Source organism: Bactrocera oleae, chromosome 2, assembly GCF_042242935.1.
Source record: "Bactrocera oleae isolate idBacOlea1 chromosome 2, idBacOlea1, whole genome shotgun sequence".
Taxonomy (NCBI): Eukaryota; Metazoa; Arthropoda; class Insecta; order Diptera; family Tephritidae; genus Bactrocera; species Bactrocera oleae.
In genome coordinates this window covers 15,528,189-15,549,207 of record NC_091536.1, presented here as the reverse complement: position 1 = coordinate 15,549,207, position 21,019 = coordinate 15,528,189, and the positions used below count along the sequence as shown (strand labels likewise).

The window sequence follows — 21,019 nt, the reverse complement described above, 5'->3', positions numbered from 1 at the left end:
CTACGGCGCAACACACCTATATCGGTGGTTTGTTTGTATTATAGAAGTTTTGATGACGCCTACCGACGTCTTTCGGCAAGCAAATGCCACCAACTTCGTCACAGTTGCTCTACTCATTACCGTTGCAGCTGCTGCGGACGCGTTGCGCTCACTGCATTTCAACATCATTACACGCCGTCGAGTGTAACAGCTTTATTTTTAGACATTTCCAAATTTGATTTCATTTCTCAAATGTTTTCCCAATTAGTTGCAGACATGAAATGTAAACAGAAGTGCGCCGGCAAAGTAAAGCCAATTTTTGGGTGTAAATAGTATAAAAAGGTGAATGCGTGGTCAGATCGTCGCTGACTTGGCCTAAAAGGTGGACTATGTGGTCGCGGTGGGTGGGTAATGGTTGTGCAGTGGTTTCGTATAGTCAGTATATGATTGAGTAATGTTGGTCGCTACGAATTGGCAGCATTATGGATGTCTTGTGGCCGTTATGCAACTGTAAACAGTGTGCATAAAACTTTAAGTAATTAGTGCTGCCTTAGGTTGATCCTGAAGGTATAGGCTAACATTTACTGATACAATAATATTATTAATTAGTTGCCTTGCTTTATAAAATATTTCTTGAATTTGTCCGGTAAACCGTAACGAAACTTAGGATATTAAATTTTTATTCCAAGTTAGACATTTTTAGTGGTCCATACTATTGCGCTGAGCTCCTTGCTAGTTGCGGTTCTGCTGATGACGTCTTGTTTGCTCGCTCGTATTATGCTGTTTTTAGGTATTTGTTGTTCTTTTAGCTCTTGTTGCACACGTGAGGCCAAGAATAAACATTGAAGCACCCGAAATCGAGAAGAGACAAAAGCAGACATATGTATGAGCATAAATTTGTATGTACATATGTTGCTAGAGCAATTAAAATGACGAATGCGTACCGACGAAAAGCGTATTGCGGCCACAGTTGCGTGTTTGAGTGCCGCAAGCGTTTATTTACTCTATCCATAGCAGCCTTGTGCAGTAAATAATTCTTTTTACTAGCTAAGAAAATAAAATGTTTTCCATAAAATATGTTTTTAATGCTTTCGAAATAATTTCAGCAATTTTTTTTACGCTTTTCAAAAGCTTGGTCCAATTATCAGGCATTTTTTTCAACGAAGTCGGTATTTTCCCAAGGTATTCAATAGGTTCATGGGCAATACTTTTAGTATCTGAGATATCACAAATTTTTATTGATACCTGTATGTTATCATTTTAGTGCTTTAGTTTCTGAAGTTTCTGTCATATACATATGTATTTATCAAGAGATAATATAATTGCCCGAATTTTTTGTTAATGGAGGAAATGTGCAAGACGAAGTGTCTTTATGGGTTCTACCATATTTGCAGCTCTTCCCAATTGAATGTACTAGATAAGAAAATTTCTCTTAGTGTAACGGATTAACTCACAAGTAAGAAATTGAGATCGACATATAATATTTCCCAAATGTAAATCTGAAATCTTGTGTACCAGTGCTAGTTTGAAAAAATAAGCTTACAGTGACACAAGGATGATGACTAAAAAATTTACAACAAATGATGAGCCGTTATCAGAGTAATCTAATTTATTGCAAGACTACTCTTGAACAATTGTCCATAGAATATTCAATCTCATTGATCATACTGATCTTACTAGATTCGGTTAGAATACGTTAGCGGCATAGATAATCAAACGGGTAAAATCTGAAAATCGTGTCGAAGTTATGAGCGGAGATTATAATAGGTTATAGTTTCCAAGTTCCAATCATAACGGTTTATATAATATATGCATAATAGACTTGTGCATACCTCAAGGCTGTACTTTTGGACACATAATAAAGCTTACATACAAAAACTTTGTGGCATATTTTTAGGCACTGTTTACAAAATTTCAAAATTGTTAATGCAAAATGTATTCTACAAAATTGAACTCTGAAAAGTATTTGGTTTTTGCAATTTTTTTTTTGTTTTAATTATTTTTAAAACATTTTTAACAAAAAACACTATTAGTAAGGATTTATCAAATTTATTCGTTACAGCCACGTCATAGCAACAACACCAGCAACGACTCCGCACACGCAGATCTCGACAACGGCGCCGGCAATGACAATCGAGATGGTGATGCCGCCAACACTACGCATGCCGATGGTGAACGCGTTTGGCTGGTCCATCGTGGTGGCTTTTGCGCGGCCCTACGTCTACCACAATCAAGTGTGCAACGTGAAAATCACAAAGTGACCATTCGACTGCTGCACAATGGCGTCGAAATGATGGTCGACGAGGATGACATCGAGAAGCAGAATTCTGCAGCGCTCGATCTGGTCGAGGACATTTGCGATCTGAAGCAATTGAACGAGGCGTCTGTGTTGCATTGCTTGCGTCAACGTTTCGCCAGCAATTTGATACACACGAAGGCGGGCCCCACGCTGCTCGTTGTCAATCCAATGGCACCGCTATCGCTCTACTCGGAAAAGGTACGTATGCGTTTGCATTTATTGACGTCATATGAACGCCCAACGCCTTACAATCAGCTAAAGCTTGCGGCTAAACCGCGCGCTGCTATGTGCTGGTGAGTGGCTACGGCTGGTTGGATCTTTTTTGCCCAGTCGCGTTGCTCTTGTGGCAGTTGGCGTAAGAGATAACATATTTTTGTTATAATTTGATATTTTATTTGTTGTCAACTTTGCATATCTGCAATTGAATTATATATATTTTGCGTTTATTGCAATTATTGTTGTTGATTTTCGCACTAACATTTGTTTTTTTGTTATTTGTTGCAGGTTGTTTCCATGTTTCGCGGCTGCAAGACGGAGGATATGCCTCCGCACATCTACTCGCTGGCACAGACCGCCTACAGGGCCATGTTAGAAACGCGTCGCGATCAAAGTCTAATATTCATGGGACGTTCTGGTTCTGGCAAGACGACAAGCTTCAAGCACGCCTTATACTATTTGGCGTTGGCCGCCGGTATGTAGCGCTTTCATTCACTTTGTGTATGTGTGTGTGTGTGTTTATGTGTATGGATGCATTTATGTGCCTTGACAGCAATTGTTGCCTTTTTAGCTGGAACATGGCACGCTTGCGCTGGCGCATGGAAGGGGTATGTGCGAACGCGTGGTTGGCGAGCTGGTTATTGCGTTGTTGGATATTTGCCCATTGTCGGCCGCCTACCAAACGGAACGCATTGCATTTGTTGCGCTCTTGTGATGCAGACTAGCTGACTGGCAGTCTGGCGAACTAACTGCATTATTGCCTCAAAGCGCTGCAGTGGCTTGAAGTTTGATATATTTTTGTTGTTCTGTTTTCATATACTTTTGGTGCCATAATTAATTCTGTTTACTTATCGCCAATTTGCATGCCAATTTAATTTTTTTATATTTTGTTTTATAAATTTTCTTGTGCATAGGGTGATCCATTTAATGGTTTTTTGTCAAAATTATATCACTACGGCTAACTCCACCGATTTCTTTGAAGTACATGTTATTAACTCACAAACGATTGTAACGTTTTCCGGCTCTGATAAATAGCCTGTTGTTTCACATAAGCACCAATAATATAATACATTTATTTTAATATTCGTTCTTAACGATACCGCGCAAAAATGTATAACGAAATAAAATTGGCTAGAATGTTGTAACGGCCGAAATGGCTAGTAGAATACCGGACTTTGTGTCATGTCATGGATAGCATGAGCCGCCTAACTGCTTTAAGCCTAACCTAAGCTTTTCCAGATCGATTTGAAAAAAAAAAATCGTATTTAATGTCTCTGTAGCGCTTACAGTTGACTAAAGTGCCGTTTTCCACAACATTTTCATCGCCATTTCATTAAAATCGGTTGCAACTTTGTTCAGAAAATAAATATTTGAAAAGTTCGTTTATTGCGTCTGTTGTGACATTTTATTGTGTGTGGGCGCATGCGCACGAACATTCCACCACAAAATGCTTGCTAATATTGTTTTGTTATTATATACCGTTGTTTACCGTTAGTCATTTCTTGCATTTGAGGTCAGCTTTAATTACTGTTCATGTACTGCACCCACAATTGCGCCACACACGATAGGTGTTCACTTCAGCTCAGCAGCAATAATAGTTTCAAAGCTTGAGGCGGAAGGCTAAACACATATTGTTCCAATATTTTCATACATAATAAAGACTTAGAATGGTATTTTTGCAAAAAACAAAGTTAGTGTATGTATGTCAAATGCTGAAATATATATAACTACTTTGGATTTGGGTAAGAACTTCGAGTTCAATTTCAGTTTCATTAAAAAAAATAATTAGAATGCCATTTTTGAACCTATAATTCAATTTCCTATTGTTATTTTTGGCAATTATTTTTCCAAATACTTTTTTATACCCTGAACAGGGTATATTAATTTTGCCACGAAGTTTGTAACACCCAGAAGGAAACGTCGGAGACCATATAAAGTATATATATAAATAATCACCGTGACAAGCTGAGTTGATTTAGCCATGTCCGTCTGTCTGTCCGTCCGTCTGTCCGTCCATCTGTATATACGCGAACTAGTCCCTCAGTTTTTGAGATATCGATCTGAAATTTTGCACCTGTACTTTTCTCACAAAGAAGCTGCTCATTTGTCGGAACCGCCGATATCGGATCACTATAGCATATAGCTGCCATACAAACTGAACAATCGGAATCAAGTGCTTGTATGGAAAACTCTTTCATTTGACGAGGTATCTTCACGAAATTTGGCACGGATTATTAGTTAAGGCAACAATGTAATCTCCGAAGAAATTATTCAGATCGGATGACTATAGCATATAGCTGCCATACAAACTGAACAATCGGAATGAAGTGCTTGTATGGAAAACTCTTTAATTTGACGAGGCATCTTCACGAAATTTGGCATGTATTATTATTTAAAGCAATAATCTAATCTCCGAAAAAATTGTATGGATCGGATGACTATAGCATATAGCTGCCATATTAACTGAACGATCGGAGTAAAGTGCTTGCATGGAACATTTTTTTATTTGACGAGATATCTTCACGAAATTAGGCACGAGTTATTGCTTAAGGCAACAAATTATTCTCCACAGAAATTGGTCAGATCAGATCACTATATCATATAGCTGTCATACAAATTGAACGTTCGGAATCAAGTTCTTGTAAGGGGCCTTTGTTTTTGTGAAGGGTATTATAGCTTCGGCGCAACCGAAGTTAACGTTTTTTCTTGTTTTATTTTGTAATAAATAATACTTCAATTTATTACTATATAAAAAAAATTTTTTCTGTTTGTTACTAAAGTATGTTAAACTCGAGTTTATTACCCGTTTTGGTATGAAGTATTATTAAAGAGTACTCACAAACACTGAGTTTACCACAATTTTATCCCTTAACTTGTTTTAAACGCCATTTTAAATTATATATATATATATGTATATATATATTTTTTCAAAAAAAAATTATTTATGTTTGCTACTACAGGCTAGTTTTCCAATAATATTTGGTATAGGATTGTCATACTACCTGTTTTTATCTTGCATCTAGTATCGTATGTTCGAGATAAAAACTCTTAAAAAGTGAGTTTCAGTTTGAGGTTGCTAGCTGTACTGTATTTTAGCCATAAATCCAAGGAATTATCCATTTCTTCGAGCAAAATTTTATTAGAAAGGAATCGAGCAGAATTGAAAAGCGATATATTCTTTCAACAATGTAACTTCACTGGGTCTATCCAATAGCTTGTACAACTTAGATCAGACATCATGTCCTCTACTTGTTCGTGAACGATATCATATCAGTCGAAACCGAAATGCGTAAAATTCTGCAGACCTGCGTAGTTATATCATGTTTGTGTTCTGAATACTGTAACATAGCTTTTTGAACTCCTACTACAACGAACTCGACCTTTACACTGAAACATAAGTATTTCCCGTTTAAAATAACTTGAAAAACATTTTTTATTTGATAAATTGATTTATGACGAAAGCTGATTTTTCTTTATATTATATGTAGGTATGTGTGTTTAAATAGATTACTTTTCGCAAATTTGAAGCAACAGTAACGGAAATTTTGCTAAAATCAATGAAAATTTATTTTATTTTAATTAATATGAATACCTTTTTTTAGGCTCCTATAATAACTTTCTCAATGCTGAGAAAGTTAACTCTATCAATATCATATTGGAAGCTTTTGGCAATACAAAAACCTGCCTCAATGCGAATGCAACGCGTTTTGCACAGCTGTTGAGTTTAGACTTCGATCAAAGTGGCCAAATCGCCTCCGCTTCGGTGCAAGTAAGAAATATTTGTAAATAAATAATTGAACTTCCATTATAACCGAATTCGCTTCTACCCGTAAAGGTGCTGCTGCCTGAGCGACAACGCGCTGGGCGACGTCAACCCAACGATCATAGCTTCCATATAATGGGGCGTTTGCTCGCTGGCGCCGAAGGATTGCTGCAGAAGGAGCTGCATCTGGATAACATTTCAGCAGCGGACAATCATCCTTTCGTTTCACTCTCGCAGAAATTGGAGGAGCGTCATCGCGCAGCCGCTGAGTTCATGCGCACGACGCAAGCGTTGGAAGCTTTAAATATCGAAGCGAAAGCTGTGCGTGGCATTTGGAGCATATTAGCGGCTATTTATCATCTAGGATTGGCGGGTGTCACAAGACGTAAGTGTTGATTTTAATAAAAGTTCGACATTTTATGTAATTGATATATCACCTGGACATTTATAGTCAATGCTGGGCCAGCTGCGCGCGTACAGTTTGCAAATCCATCAGCCGCGCGTAGAGCTGCTAGCCTACTCGGTGTTTCAATGGAGGATTTAACAGCTGCCGCTTTTAATACAGCGTCTGGTGGTGGTGGTGGTGGCACAAGCCCTTCGAAATCACCTAACGATAGTAGTGAGCAGGCTTGGGAATCACTGGAAGCGCTCGCCGTCGGTCTCTATTCCGAGGCATTGGCCGCCGTGGTGGCGCTAATAAATAAAGCAATCTGTACTTCGGCGCATACTATCGCTTCCATTATGCTCGTAGACACGCCGGGCTTTCAGAATCCCGCGAGCTGTGGTCTGCAAACGGGTGCCACTCTCTCCGATTTACGTCACAATTACCTACAAGAGCGTTTACAGTTGCTCTTTCATCATACCACGTTGGTGGCGCCGCGTGACCGCTATGCGCAGGAGCTAGTCGAGATCGATACGGAGGGCATGTCGGAAACAAATCCCGGTCCGCTAGTATCGCTCATCGACAAGTCGCCACAAAATCATGTTGTGCGTTCGTCGCAACGTGATTTGCGCGAGCATGATCGTCGCGGTCTGCTCTGGCTGCTCGATGAGGAGTCCATGTACCCCAACTGCAATGATGATACATTCCTGGAGCGCCTATTTACGCATTATGGCGATCGTGAGCATCAAACTTTGTTGCGCAAATGCGCCGGTCCCAAACAGTTTGTATTGCAACATCTGCAGGGCACTAATCCGGTGTTGTACACAGTGGACGGTTGGGTGCGGCATAGCCGTGAACACCCTGCCATACGTAATGCTGTAACACTGCTGCAAGATAGCTCTCGTGATGAGATAAGTCGTCTGTATATTGGTTCGCTAACACGTGGCGCGGGTGGCATTGTTTTTTGCGGTTCTATTGCCGGCCTCGAAGGCACACAATCGCTACGTCGCGTCTCGAGCATACGACGTTCGTTCACCTCTGCTGGTGTAAAACGTAATTCCATTATGTTGCAAGTGAAATTCACTGTCGATGGCATCATTGATACGCTGCGCCGCACAGGCACCCATTTCGTACACTGTTATATGTTGCAGCACAATGCCGGTCAACATAGCAGCTACTCGGCGAGCGGTTCGCCAAACGCCGCTGCATTGCAATCGAGCTGCGAGGACATGGTGAATATTCCTTTGCTACGTAGTCAGGTGAGTGTGCACGTATGTTCGTTGTTTGTTTTACTTTTGCTTAAATTTATTTGCTTTGCTGCAGTTGCGCGGCTCGCAAGTGCTCGAGGCGGCACGTTTACATCGTTTGGGCTTCCCAGAATCAGTTCCTTTGGTCGAGTTTGTGCGTCGTTTTGGTTTACTGGCTGCTGTCGATGCTGCCATTGCCAAGGACATAACGGTCGAACAAATTTTAGCCGCTAATGAAGTGGATACAGCTACATACCGTATCGGACCTAGTCAAGTAAGTGCTAAATTTTAACGTTTTCATCGAGTTAGAGGAGGAAAGAGTTGGTGGAAAGCATTGTTTGCAATATTGTATAAGCAGTTTCGTTGGAATAGCATTCCTCAACCAACTATATTTATAATTCCATGTCAGTAGTTTAATTTGTATTAACTGCGAATGCTATTTTCACTTTTTGATTGACATTTTTCCATCTCTCTATATCAGGCTTATTTATTTTTCCTTCTCAACTATGTGCTCAGGTCTTCACATAAGTTTGTATACGTTTATTTATATTATTCTTTCGTAAAACTGAATTTAAATTTCTAAAATTCAAAAACTCATGTAATATGAATTATGTAACATGAATTTAGCATGCTTTTAGGCGCATAGTATATGTTCGACATGTGCATAGTATTACCAGAGAACGTAAATGAATCAACATTCTCTGGTATTACTGGGTGTAATCAACAACTTTAAATTCGGATACATGTTGTTCTCATAATAAAAATAGAAATTGTCTAAGTTTTCGTTTACCATTTTTTAGAGGTTTGTTTAGATATATACATATGTTACATATGGAAATTTAAAAATATTTACATGAGTAGAAAATGAATTTGAATGGTTTATATATCGTAAAATCTGAAAATTGTTAAATAAATTTTTTTATATTATTCTAAATTTTTAAAATAGTTATAAATAAGCTTTTACGCACAAATTCTTTTTACATTTTTTTACTTTCTATGTTGACGTTATTTAACGCTTCGCTAAAACACATTTTTCTGATAGTTAACAAATATTTTGCATATTTTTTAAAAAGAAATTGTTGAGTATATTTCGTAAAACTACTAAGAAACCCACGCAATAATCAAAATCGCTTATTATAAACACAGGTTGCACCGTAAACTCCAGTTCAATGGCCATTTTGGTGTTTTGAGTTTAACCAAGTAAATTAAACATTTCAAACTAAGCAAGAGTTTCTCAAAGCCCTAATTAAGAACACTCTACACTTGTTCATAAAATAGAGTTTTTGAGAACATACTACCTAATCTGGTTGGTCTAATCAAATGCTTCATCATAAATCATTCCACAAAAAGTTTGCCGCCGAGATGAAGGTTCATGGCCGAAGATGAGACCGTCCCAGGGATGTATGTAACTGGAATGGAAGCACTTCTAACTATCTAATAATAGGGCATATAATAATTTCGCCACTAGTGTTTGTGTGTTTGCGGATGTATACTTTGTAAAATTTGTCTCCTTTGTCGCATTTTTTTAAAGTTGTTGAAAAAAATATACAATTCTCACTCATTATAATTTTCCGAACAATTGCAAAAAGTTCACAAGATGCTTGATATTGAGCAGCTAGTAAGAGGGACTGTTTGGACCCAATGTGAACTAATACAAGAAACAATTGTTAAAATTTTTGTATTATATCATTTAAATTTATTGTTTATATTATTGTTTATATTAACCTATAAACAATATTAGCATCTATATTACCTTAAAAGCTATAAGTTAATTACATATACTGTTTTGAAATATTTTTTTTTACATATTTACAACATCTATGTACATATATGCCATTCGTTTTTAAAGCGTTTTTATACGCAAGGTTCATTCCTGAACTCATGTTACAGAAAATTGATAAAAATATATATACATATATGTACTCGTGCATAACCTCAATTATGTGGAATTGCAACTTACATAATTATACCATTTTAAGTGGTAGCAATTAAAATCTGTTATCATTTATAAACAAACAATTTAATTCGGCATATTAAGTGCCATTCTCAATAGTAAGTTTTTTCACCGTTATTTGTATTTCTTCTTGTAAATAACTTAATACATATATATGTACATATGATTTCTTTGCCAGCAAACCACTCATATTTCTTGCTGTGGCGCGTTAACTCGACTAACTGACAACTTCACGCTACCACACAAACTCACGTTGCATATATATCACTATCAATCTATTGCATGCCACTGACTTTGCTCATTAATTGTACGCCGTAAGTGTGTGTTGCCATTTGGACAACATATTGTCGATGATTTTATTACTCAAAAAGCTGCTGTGCAAGAATTTGCCCGGCCCAGCGCGTTTAATGCGCACCGTTTCGCCGTAACCAAATGGCTGCGGCTTAGAACGTGTGCTTAGATAGAAGGTGCCGTTTTTTGGCACAGCCGGTTCACCTCCCATAAACGCAGTCATCGGGCATTCACCTGTCATGGCAACATTTGTGCAGCCACAATCCCATTCGTCCAGCAGAATACGATTATGACTGAAACGACTGCTACTACCACTGCAACATCGTCTGCACCGTGTGGCACCAAAGGCGCGTGGCTGTCGCAACGATTCCGCAAAGTAATACAAGGCCGCAAAATGATCACATGCGAAATCAAATTCAGCTGCCGTCGCATTCGGACAGTGTGGCTGGCCTAGACCCCAATTGACAAAGAATGCTGCTTGTGTAAGTTTCGTGCTCGGATTGCCCAGCAGCGTGATGTCCGTGTGTATGGATTCGGTGTAGATGGCATCGTTCGGTGCCAAACGTTTGTCTTCGCCGAGCGGCAACTGCACGAGACCGGCCGGGTCGAGCGCATAGATGACACCGTAACGTTGCGGTTTCAATTGTTTGCCCGCTAGGCCAGCTATATGCGCGCCGGCACTATGACCCACCAAATAAATGGTTTCGTAAGGGATACCACTTACTCGATGCAAGAAATGTGTGAATTCTAGCAAATTTTTTGCGATCTCTGACAATTGACGGCTAATGCGTCCATAGCTAATGTCCATCGATATGGCACTCCAATCAAGCATTATTACATTGAAATTGCCCGCCGCTAAGTAGGCATCCTTGATGGCTGCATTCGAACAGGAGGTGCTCCTGCCGGTCCAACCGTGTATGGAGATTCTAAATGAGAAAGCGTACGATTTTATAGCGGCATTTAGTTAGTCGGAAGGCAGCATGTATCTAATATATGTACATTGTGTCTATTTAAGAAATAATATAATGATAAAAATAATATGATTATAGATAATATATTATATATTTGTATATAAAATTACATATATAATATAGAGCATAAAGAAGGCTTACCATTGGAAGGCAATACAATTTGAGTTGAATACGTTTTTGTGAATGGTTTTCACCTGTTTAATTTATTTATCCAATTAAAATTATTAACTAAATGATATCTTACAACTTGGGTTTCAAACTAAACAAGTATGTTTTTGAAAGGTTTGTCAGGCTGTTAAACTTTTTTTATGCAAATAACATTTTGTTTCTACCCAGAACACTGAATATTCCTTATTTGCAACGCCGTTTGTAACACTCAGATGGAAAAATCCGAGGTCCTTCTGGCTGTTACATTCAGCTGATTTAGTCATGTCTGACTGTCTATCGTTTCGTCTGTATATATGCGAACTAGTACCTCAGTTTTCGAGATATTGATTTGAAATTTGGCGCACGTCTTTTTCTCCACGAAAAGCTGCTCATTTGTCAGAAATGCCGATATCGGACCACCATATAGCTGTCATAAAAACTGAATGATCGAAATCAACTTCTTGTATGTAAAAGTTTTTTATTTGACAATATATGTATCTACATAAAACTTGGCATACATAATTTTTCACGGCACCGTTACAACTTGCGAATATTTTGTTCAGTTTGGACCACTGTAGCATACAGCTGCCATACAAACTGACCGTTTAAAATCAAGTTCTTTTATGAAATCTTTCTTATTTGTGAAGGGTATTGGGACCTTTTTTCTTGTTTTTTTTTTTTGATTTTCCGGCTCGAAATAATAAATTTTATGAGTTTGTTTTAAATTTTATTTTATTTCATTTTATTTAATTATTAATTTAGCACTAATTTATAGACTATTATATTGTAATTTACTGATTTTTGCGGCTATGTCAATAACAATCATAAAAAAAATAATTAAAAACTGAAATTTGGTTCAGTTTGAAATGTGCGAAAATTTTTATTTCATTTTATGAGATTTTTTCTTTTAATAAATCCTTAATTTTTGCAAAATTCTATTATTTGTATGTAATTTATACAAAAACATTAACACCACAAGGCGAAATAATATTTTAAAATAGTGTCTGAAAATTTAATTCGAAATTTTTCTACAAAAATTTAAAATTATTATTATTGTCTTTTTAATTTATAAAAAATAAATTAATGTATTACAGCAGGAGCAAAATATGTTAATAATCGAATTCAGCAAAAATAGAACATTCAAAAACAACTTATACCTTTCAAAACCATTCGAAATATTTTCGAATATTTATATATATTTACATAATAGAGTTAATCGACTAATCAGATTAACCAGATAGGGCATTATTCGAATAATAAATTCGGTTTGTCATACCGGATAGTCGTAATTCGTCGAGTATTTGATTAACTGCTCATTTTCGTCTATCCGGTTAACTGTTCGTTGTCGATTATCCGCTTAACCGTATTCGAATAGTAAGCGTTCATTTATATACCGGATATTCGAATAACCGCTTTTCAAGTTATTTGAATAATTTTAAGAGCCCTAAAACATATGTTTATATTGAAGTCTTTCTATTTAACATATTCTTCACATGAATTTTTTATTATTTACTTTCGCACCATGCAATATTCATAATACACTTCCAAAATGAATTGATTGATTAATGAACCAACATAATTTACTCACCTAACCGGCCATTTTGTATTGAAGTACGACGCACGCAGCACATCAGCATCGCCTGGCAGCAATACTTGCGCCTTATATGGATTCTGTGGCGTGTAGAGTTCGTAACGTACGTGTTTAATGCGCGACGCACGCCACGAAGGATCCAGCTGTGCGCGCATTTCATTCATTAAAATCTCGCGTACAGCGCTCGATACTAAAATATCACAACTGCCGCGTTCATAGGAGAATTTCGAATGCGCCAATGCTGTAGGAAAGATATGAAAGTGAAACTCATAATAACTATGTATTATTTGTTGTTACAGTTTCTGCTATTTCCAATGCTCACCACAAAGAATCGTGAATACAAATATAAACACGGTTAAATTTGTTGACATTTTGGTTTATTTTTAATTCTAATAAAAAAAAAAATAAATAAAAAAATTAACACCGTTTGTAAGCCAGTGTAGGACTATGCTTTCAACAATAATTTGTTTATCTTTTTCGGCACTAAATAACTCTTATCACATAAACCTAAATGCACTGTAAGTCCACACAAATCTTTCCGTCAGCACATCAGGCTGGCCCTTGTGCTCCTGCCTGATTTATGTAAGAGCGAATCGATTGCGCGCTATTACGATTTAGCAACGAGTTTAGCAAAGCAGCGTTTAAGCCATTCCAGCGGCCAAAAGTCGAAAGCAGCCAACCACTTCGTCACACGTTCTGACGCTAAATGCGGTGCGATAACGGGCACAGGCTCAGTTTAAAGAACATTGCTGCTAGTTGGCGCTCGGCTGACTTACAACTTCGTCAACTCAGTATAATGCTTTTTAACTTTTCAGAACGTTGTTTCATTTTGGCAATTGTTTTTTTTTCTGCTGGCTGTAAGATTTGTTTGTTGATTGCTAATTAATTCGTTTTGCTGGCGCAAAAAATCACAAAAAACTGGTAGTGTGTGACAAGACGGTCGCGACGCTTTGGAGGTCGTTAAGGCAGTGACATGCGAGTTTTTATACCCATACACAAGAACAGCGCTACATTTCCACAAAACAACTTATTGTCAGCTTTTCTAACAATGCAACCTGGCTAACGTTTGGCTGTTCTGCAGTTGTTTTATATATTAAGTAAGATCAATTTTTGAAAGTCAAGAACCACTTCGTTTACTGATATATGTTATTTTCGTGACGATGAGTTGCCGAATGTATAGCTTTGACAGAAGTTACTAAAGAGTAGAAGAGGACGTTGAAAGTCTAAAACAGGCAACGTTCTTCCGTCATCCATTGACAAGAGAGAGCTTAATTATTTCTTATAAAGCTATTACTAGTTGCTGATTGCTTTTGACATCGAACAAATATGTAGAAGGCCTCAACTTACTCTCTCATTCTTCACAAGCTTGTTTTTTAGAGCTAAATATGAGGCTTAAAGGTGTTTTGGTATTAATTGCTCACCTAGTGTGTATATTGGCTTTTCAGTATCAGGAATTTTACAGCACAATAGACGGTGTTATAATAATTATCTTGATTGCGTTTCGCGCGAACTTAGTAGTACCTTGTTTGTGAGTATTCTAAACTTATACATAAGAAGTTGTGTCGAATTCTAAATTTATATTTGCATGTCTCATTTAAGTACTTTGAGCAGTACAATTATTAAATAAGCCGGCTCAAAGCTTGAAAAATTGTATACTTGTGCTTGGTCCTTTAGATGGCATTTTTTGAGGTAAATATTAAGATTCACCGAGACTATTTTTGGGTTTATATTAATTTACTATCATACATAATTCAGACTGTGTTGTAGCACCCTAGACTATATAAATACTAGAAAACGTCGGTAAACCAGATAATGTGTAAAAAATCGATTAAAGGAAGGCGTTAAGAAAAAAAAACCAAAACTTTGGTTGAGTGAAGATATCATCTTAGAAGCGAACACCAACTTTTGGGGAGAAGGCACTGTACTAAATGAAATATCAACAAGTAAGAAAGGGCTAAGTTCGGGTGTAACCGAACATTTTATACTTTTGCAATTTGCAAAGATCAAAGCCGGGAAGATACATTCAGGTGTTGGCAAAACTTTTTATAAAAAAAATATTGCGAAATAATTCCATATTCATTAATCGACGAAATCGTAAATAGATTACAATCAAACTTAGTATTTTATTAAGTTATATTATAGGTCACTTAGTTTAATTACTATATTTTACTTCGCGTCAGCTAAAATTGTATTAAAATCATCTTCAACTAAGATATATGTAAATATAATATATAAATTTAATATAATCGCATCGCAATTCATTATTTTAGGAATATAAGGTTTGCACCAAAGTCAAGAACAATTTCCAATTCATATTCCCACACAAATTTTAATTTTATTAAAGTATCACACATTTTGTCAGGTGGAAAGTCGAAAATTATTATACATGGGCTGATTGAGTTAATTTTAACATTGTTGAGGTATACTTGAGAGCATTTTCAACAATAAATATATGAGTTTCATTAAGGTACCTCACATACCATCACCAATATATATATAGTGTAAAATCAACCGGATGTTTGAAAATTCTGTGATTAGTTATATTGGGGCTAAGGTAAATTTTCACACGATTTTACTTGTTTTTGGCACAAAAATGCACCATTATAAAAAACATACATCCAATTAATTTTTATTAAGGTAGCTCACATATTGGTCGATATGTACGGTATAAAGTAAACCGGAAGTTCGACAATGTTTCGATAAGGAATCTGGGGGGTAAGGGAAGTATTGACCTGATTCAATTCTTAATTTCTATACCAAGTTACAGGTTTATATGTTCATTTAGTGTTTAGTAATGGCATTATATAGATTTTCGATTAAGAGCGTTTTGTGGGCGTGGCAGTGGTCCGATTACGCCCTTCTACAATTTCAAATTTATTATGGTGCCAAGGATATATATATCGGAATATTTTTAGGTTATACAAACAACCGTTAGGTGAACAAAACTATTATACTCTGTAGCAACATGTTGCAAGAGTATAAATATAGTCTAAAAAGTACAATTCAAAAGCTCAGACTGCCTTTGTAGCTCGTTTTCTACATTTATTGCCTCTCTTCAAATTTCGGAAGCAATTTAGAACTTACCTACCTTTGCTCCCAATTCTAACGAACTTAATATTTATTTCCATTTCATTTGCTTACTTTATTTTATAACCTATTATCTGCGCCTCACATATTTCAACTAAATATATAATTAACTTACTGTACCAGTATTGTATTCATCTTTGATCTCATTAAAGTAAAATGTTTCGCAATATTTGGCAGTTTTGTCACCAAAAGTGTGAGATGAGATGAACAGATGATATGTTGTTGTTGCTTATGACACTGCATAAATTCCAGCAATTATCTGTTCAGTTTGAGCTTAGATCAAGTTTTATTCTTTTTTTTTAGTTTTTATTCAATTGGTTTTTTCGTTTTGTTATTACGTAATTTTTCAAGTATTAAAAAATTAAAACGGAATAAATTTGATAAATGAATCACATCTAATTAGAAGTTATATTTATTATTTTTTAATAATGTCATCCAAAAATACAAAACTTTGTGCTGTAACTGTATTCCAAAATTATGTGAAATCGATTCATAACTTTCTCTAGCATGCATTTACTATGAAGATGATAAAAGTCCGTTTCTTAGTGAGTATGTGATTAGCTATCACCATGTTGTAATGTTTACAGCACGTTCTTTCGTTCTTAGTTTCGACAAACATTAAAAATAAGTACTTTCCAACAGCGGTTGTTTCTGGAGAAGCTATGGAACGCCTCCGAGTGCATTGTTCGAACCTCTCACAAAGTTTTCATAAAATACATTAGCTTTTCGGAGTGGCTTCAAACTTTTAGGTTTATTCAAATGCAATATGGCTTAGTGAAAATAAATACTCCTTAGTATAATGGGATTTTGTGCCAAAACTTGCTGATCTTGATACTTACCACTATATTTTCAATAAATATCTTATATTTATATTACTCTATTTATTTATTTTAAAGCACTGTTTTTGCATTATGTACACTTCAAGGTTTTTGGCTTCACTTCAAGTCTCTATTAATAATTGAGCATTTTAAATTCTGTGCACAATTTTTAAGTACTTGAAAACGAGTGTGGAAATTTCTGACTTCTTGGCTGTTTATATGTACTACGTATGATATACAAACAGCTCAACGCGATGATTTTAAAAAGTATGCCTTCTTCAAGATTTTAGTTAACTATTGCTATGTAAATCTACTAAATCAGGCTTAAATTTTATAAAAACAAGTTAAATATATAAATGAAACATAAATTTAAAAAAAAACAATACTCAATAAATGAAACAAAGTAATAAATTATTGAAACAGTTAAAAATTAAAAATCAAACTAAAGATAAATGTTAAATTAGTAAAAAAATGCAAAAATAAAACTTAATATATAAGAAAGTAAAGAAATATTAAATATGACAATTTACAAGAACAAAAAACAATTAATTTAATATTCTGAAAAATAAAATAAAAAATGTAAAAAATTAATAAACAATTAAAGCATAAAAAATTTGAAATGAAAGCATCAACCAAAAATTTAAAATATATGCATATGATCATAATAATAATGAACAAAAAATATAAGAATTAGAAAAAAAAATAAAATAAAATAACAAACAACGTTAACTTCGGTTGCATCGAAGCTATAATACTCTTTACAAATACAAAGGTTCCTTACAAGAACTTGATTCCGATATAATTTCGTGAATATACCTCAAAAAATAAAAAAGTTTTCCATGCAAGCACCCTATTCCGATCAATCAGTTAATATGGCAGCTATATGCTATAGTAATCCGATCTATACAAATTCTACGGAGATTACATTGTTGCCTTAGAAAATAACTCGTTTCAAATTTCGTGAAGATATTACGTCAAATAAAAAAGTAAATCAACTCAGCTCCTCATGTTGATCAATAATGTATATATTTTATAGGGTCTACGAAGTTTCCTTTTGGATGTTAAAAACTTCGTGGCAAACTTAATATACCCTGTTCAGGGTATATATATAAATAATAAAAAATAATCGAAAATAAATATATTATAAATATGAAAATAAAAATAAGAGAGTTATATAGTATCAGTTACAACACTTTTTCTAATTCAAATAATAACTTCTTAAAGAGTAAATTCTTAACATCTGTTGTTTAGAGCTTGTATTTTTAACTTCCCGCTAAGAAAATGGAAAATTTTCTAAAAATCGGGAAGATATTGGTTTCACCCCATTTTGCAAAAATCGAGTTCTCAACAGATCTCGACGTTCTGAGGGTCGAGGAAGCTTCCCCGAACATTTCTACGATGATGTCCGTATGTCTGTATGTATGTGTGGATGTATGTGTGTGTGTGTGGATGTATGTGTGTGTGTGTGGATGTATGTGACCCTCTTATAACTTTTAAACGGCTCAACCGATTTGAATAAACTAAACGGCATTCCAAAGGGTTTCATTGCACTTGAATTTCGTGTAAGTTTGGACCCAATCGGACCAGTAGATTTCGAGAAATTTAAAAAATAAAAATTTTGAAAAATCGTTTTTTTCGAATTTTTTCCAAACGACTTGACCGATCGACACCAAAAACTAATCAGTTCTAAACCTTGAAGAAACACATCGTTTGCCGCAAACCGGGTCGAAATCGGTTGATTTACTTGCTAGATATCGAAAACGAAAAATTTCGAAGAGCTCAAAAGCAGTGAAAAAAGCGAAATTTGAACGTTAGCGTATGAAATTAGAGGGAAGTTGCAGGGATGGCCCTTGAGGCCAACCGTTTTCCACATTTTTTTATCATGAAATCTGGCATCACAATTAACCACTCTAAGTCAGTTCCTGTCACATATTTACGATCGGTTCTTTTGCGAAAATTCCGTTTAACACAAATCTTAAAATTTTTATACCCAGAACAGAGTATATTGAGTTTGCCACGATATTTGTAACACCTAGAAGGAAACGTCGGGTACCTTACCAAATATTTATATAAAAAATTAGCATGCTGAGCCGAGTCGTTTTAACCATGCACGTCTGTCCGTCTGGTAAAAATTATGCCCTTGTATAGAAAACTGTTATATTTGACGAGATATATTTTGATAATTTTGGCCAAGATTCAAGATAACGGTATAATCTAGCTTCGATTATATATAATCTCTAAAGAAATTGTTCAGATGAGGTCACTATAGCATATAGTTATCAGCAAACTTATCAATCAAGTTTTCTATGCAATATTTTTTATTTGTGAAGGGTATAACGTTTTGTTAATGTTTACATTTTACATATGTATATAACATATACACGTACATATGTATATGAGCATTTATTTTGAATTGCTATTTTATTAACCGATCGTTAAAGCGAAAACCAGCCACCGCCTTCTTGTATCGCAGAATATTTTTAATGAATGACTAAGAAATGCAATCGAATTTATTGCATGTCTTCAATTTACATGTATAACAACCTGTATACAGACATTTCCACACATGTATCTACATAAGCATTGTAAATTGCATACATTATTGGTTTGTGCCATTGTCCATCTGTGTCAACAAACATTTTCAAAGAAGTGTTTCCCAAACGAGCAATTTATGGCAACCAGCAACATTTATTGCTGACTGACAGCCACTTCGTGATTGGCCAATACATAGGCAAGACATTAATGGACAGCATTGCGCGAAAATAGTTGATAATTATTGAATTACAACATAATGAAAATTCTTAATATTGCAAGAGTTTTATTTTATTTATACTTTGCAATTTATGTTGCATTCTTATGCTTGACTATCGGATTAAAAATCGCCAGTCTCTGCATGTGGAAATAAATAGAGGCTTTTCTATAAGTTTCAAACCACGCTCACATGGCTTTGGAACTTAAAGAGAAAAATTTCTATTTGTAGAAATATGCTCACAGCTCGCAAACGTACCTTAGCCAATCTTATTAAAATGTTAAGAAGTCATGAATAGCTGTGTATAAGACTATGGAGATATGAAATTCAGCTTTGCTCGGTGTTTAATTTTCGTCCTCAATTCAGATTAGTCCACTAAATTCCTACCATTTTTTTTTTAGCAAGTAAAGAGACACTTCTTAAGTGGTCACACGCCGAAGGAAATGTGAGGTTATAAAAACAAAAATGGTGAGTCTGAGTATAGGACAATGTGGAATATGGAGTCCACGAACATTGATTATTTGTAAGGGCAACTTAGAAGTTAGTTTTTGAGTACGATTTCGTGCAGAAAATTTCCAAATGACGAGCAAACCGAAGCTGTCCAACATTTAACAGACGGGAGATGTGAACCCAGACGGAAAACCAAAACCCAGTGTGTTTAAGGAATCTTACTATAAATGTTTATCGAAATATTATTCTACAGCGATTTCTTTGCGTGTAACACTGCGCTCACACCTGTCACAATGGCTTGACTCGCATGAAATTTGGCCTTGACTGTCCCATTGAAGGTGTTTGTCTTATTTGCTTCATTAGATGTAGCTTCATTTGCCATCATGCGTTGCACTTCTGTTGAAGCTGCCCATCTCTATACCAGTATCTTAGATCTAACACATAGCTACTGTAAACTAGTGGTAGGCAGTTGCTCATTGATAAGCTGTGTCATATTTATGACATTTGACTGTGTGGCATGACGGTGACGATCGTGCTGTACACTGAAGACTGAAGACACAAAATGCATTTACTTTTTATACCCGCCGCTAATATGCGGCTCGAAATATTATGGTTTTCTTCAATTAAACATTATTTCTCAGTTTACGAGAAATTGCTCGGTTTATAAATTCAGTCCAAATAGTTTTTTTAGATAGTTTTTTCCCGAATGCAGTTTGCATTGAATTTATTGAATTCAATCATCACTTCATTTTTAAGAACGTTGACAAATTATTTTCTGCATTCTTTTGAACATTGTTGCGATTTTGGTTAATACAGGTTAGGTTATTTTCAGAATAACAAATTAAAATATCGTTGTTTACTCTCAGTATGCGTCATACCGTTCGGTTACAAGTGAAGTGAGAACTGCTTTACTTAATTGTACAATTTTACGCCAATTAAGGACCTTTTTTTACCATGTTTATGCTTCTTTTGTTTAATTAATACCTTTCCTTTAATTAATACCATTCCATTGTCGCACATGCATTTATTTAGTTAATTTTATCGGCATATTCGCTTCTGTTTGGTATGCAAGAAA

The 21,019-nt window shown here is 35.4% G+C and overlaps 2 protein-coding genes across 9 annotated transcripts in view; one reads left to right on the top strand and one right to left on the bottom strand.

The window, feature by feature from the left end:
• Positions 1–21,019, top strand: part of Mhcl (Myosin heavy chain-like) — a 129,157-nt gene that overhangs the window by 44,027 nt on the left and 64,111 nt on the right. For all 7 annotated transcript variants that reach the window (XM_070109719.1, XM_070109712.1, XM_070109713.1 and 4 more), the window contains 6 exons: positions 2,042–2,476; positions 2,783–2,969; positions 6,097–6,263; positions 6,330–6,642; positions 6,709–7,898; positions 7,963–8,160. In XM_070109719.1, the coding sequence (XP_069965820.1) occupies positions 2,042–2,476; positions 2,783–2,969; positions 6,097–6,263; positions 6,330–6,642; positions 6,709–7,898; positions 7,963–8,160 (2,490 nt within the window). The remainder of the gene's footprint in view (positions 1–2,041; positions 2,477–2,782; positions 2,970–6,096; positions 6,264–6,329; positions 6,643–6,708; positions 7,899–7,962; positions 8,161–21,019) is intronic.
• Positions 9,560–13,641, bottom strand: sxe2 (sex-specific enzyme 2). 2 transcript variants are annotated; one of them, XM_014233684.3, is made up of 3 exons: positions 13,163–13,641; positions 12,838–13,081; positions 9,560–11,057 (listed from the first exon to the last, which is right to left on the bottom strand). In XM_014233684.3, exons 1-3 carry the CDS (start codon positions 13,209–13,211, stop codon positions 10,142–10,144), a joined length of 1,209 nt encoding a protein of 402 aa, XP_014089159.3. In that variant the 5' UTR covers positions 13,212–13,641; the 3' UTR covers positions 9,560–10,141. The 2 variants fall into 2 exon arrangements, with proteins under 2 accessions (XP_014089159.3, XP_069965809.1); XM_070109708.1 differs by having other exon boundaries at positions 13,138–13,640.

Excerpts from the sequence above, each read along its gene's own strand:
- sxe2 (XM_014233684.3), bottom strand. The coding sequence starts at position 13,211 with ATGTCAACAAATTTAACCGTGTTTATATTTGTATTCACGATTCTTTGT. Across the intron at positions 13,082-13,162 it reads TGTATTCACGATTCTTTGTG|CATTGGCGCATTCGAAATTC; the intron begins GTGAGCATTGGA and ends TCTTTCCTACAG. Across the intron at positions 11,058-12,837 it reads AATACAAAATGGCCGGTTAG|AATCTCCATACACGGTTGGA; the intron begins GTGAGTAAATTA and ends TTTCTCATTTAG.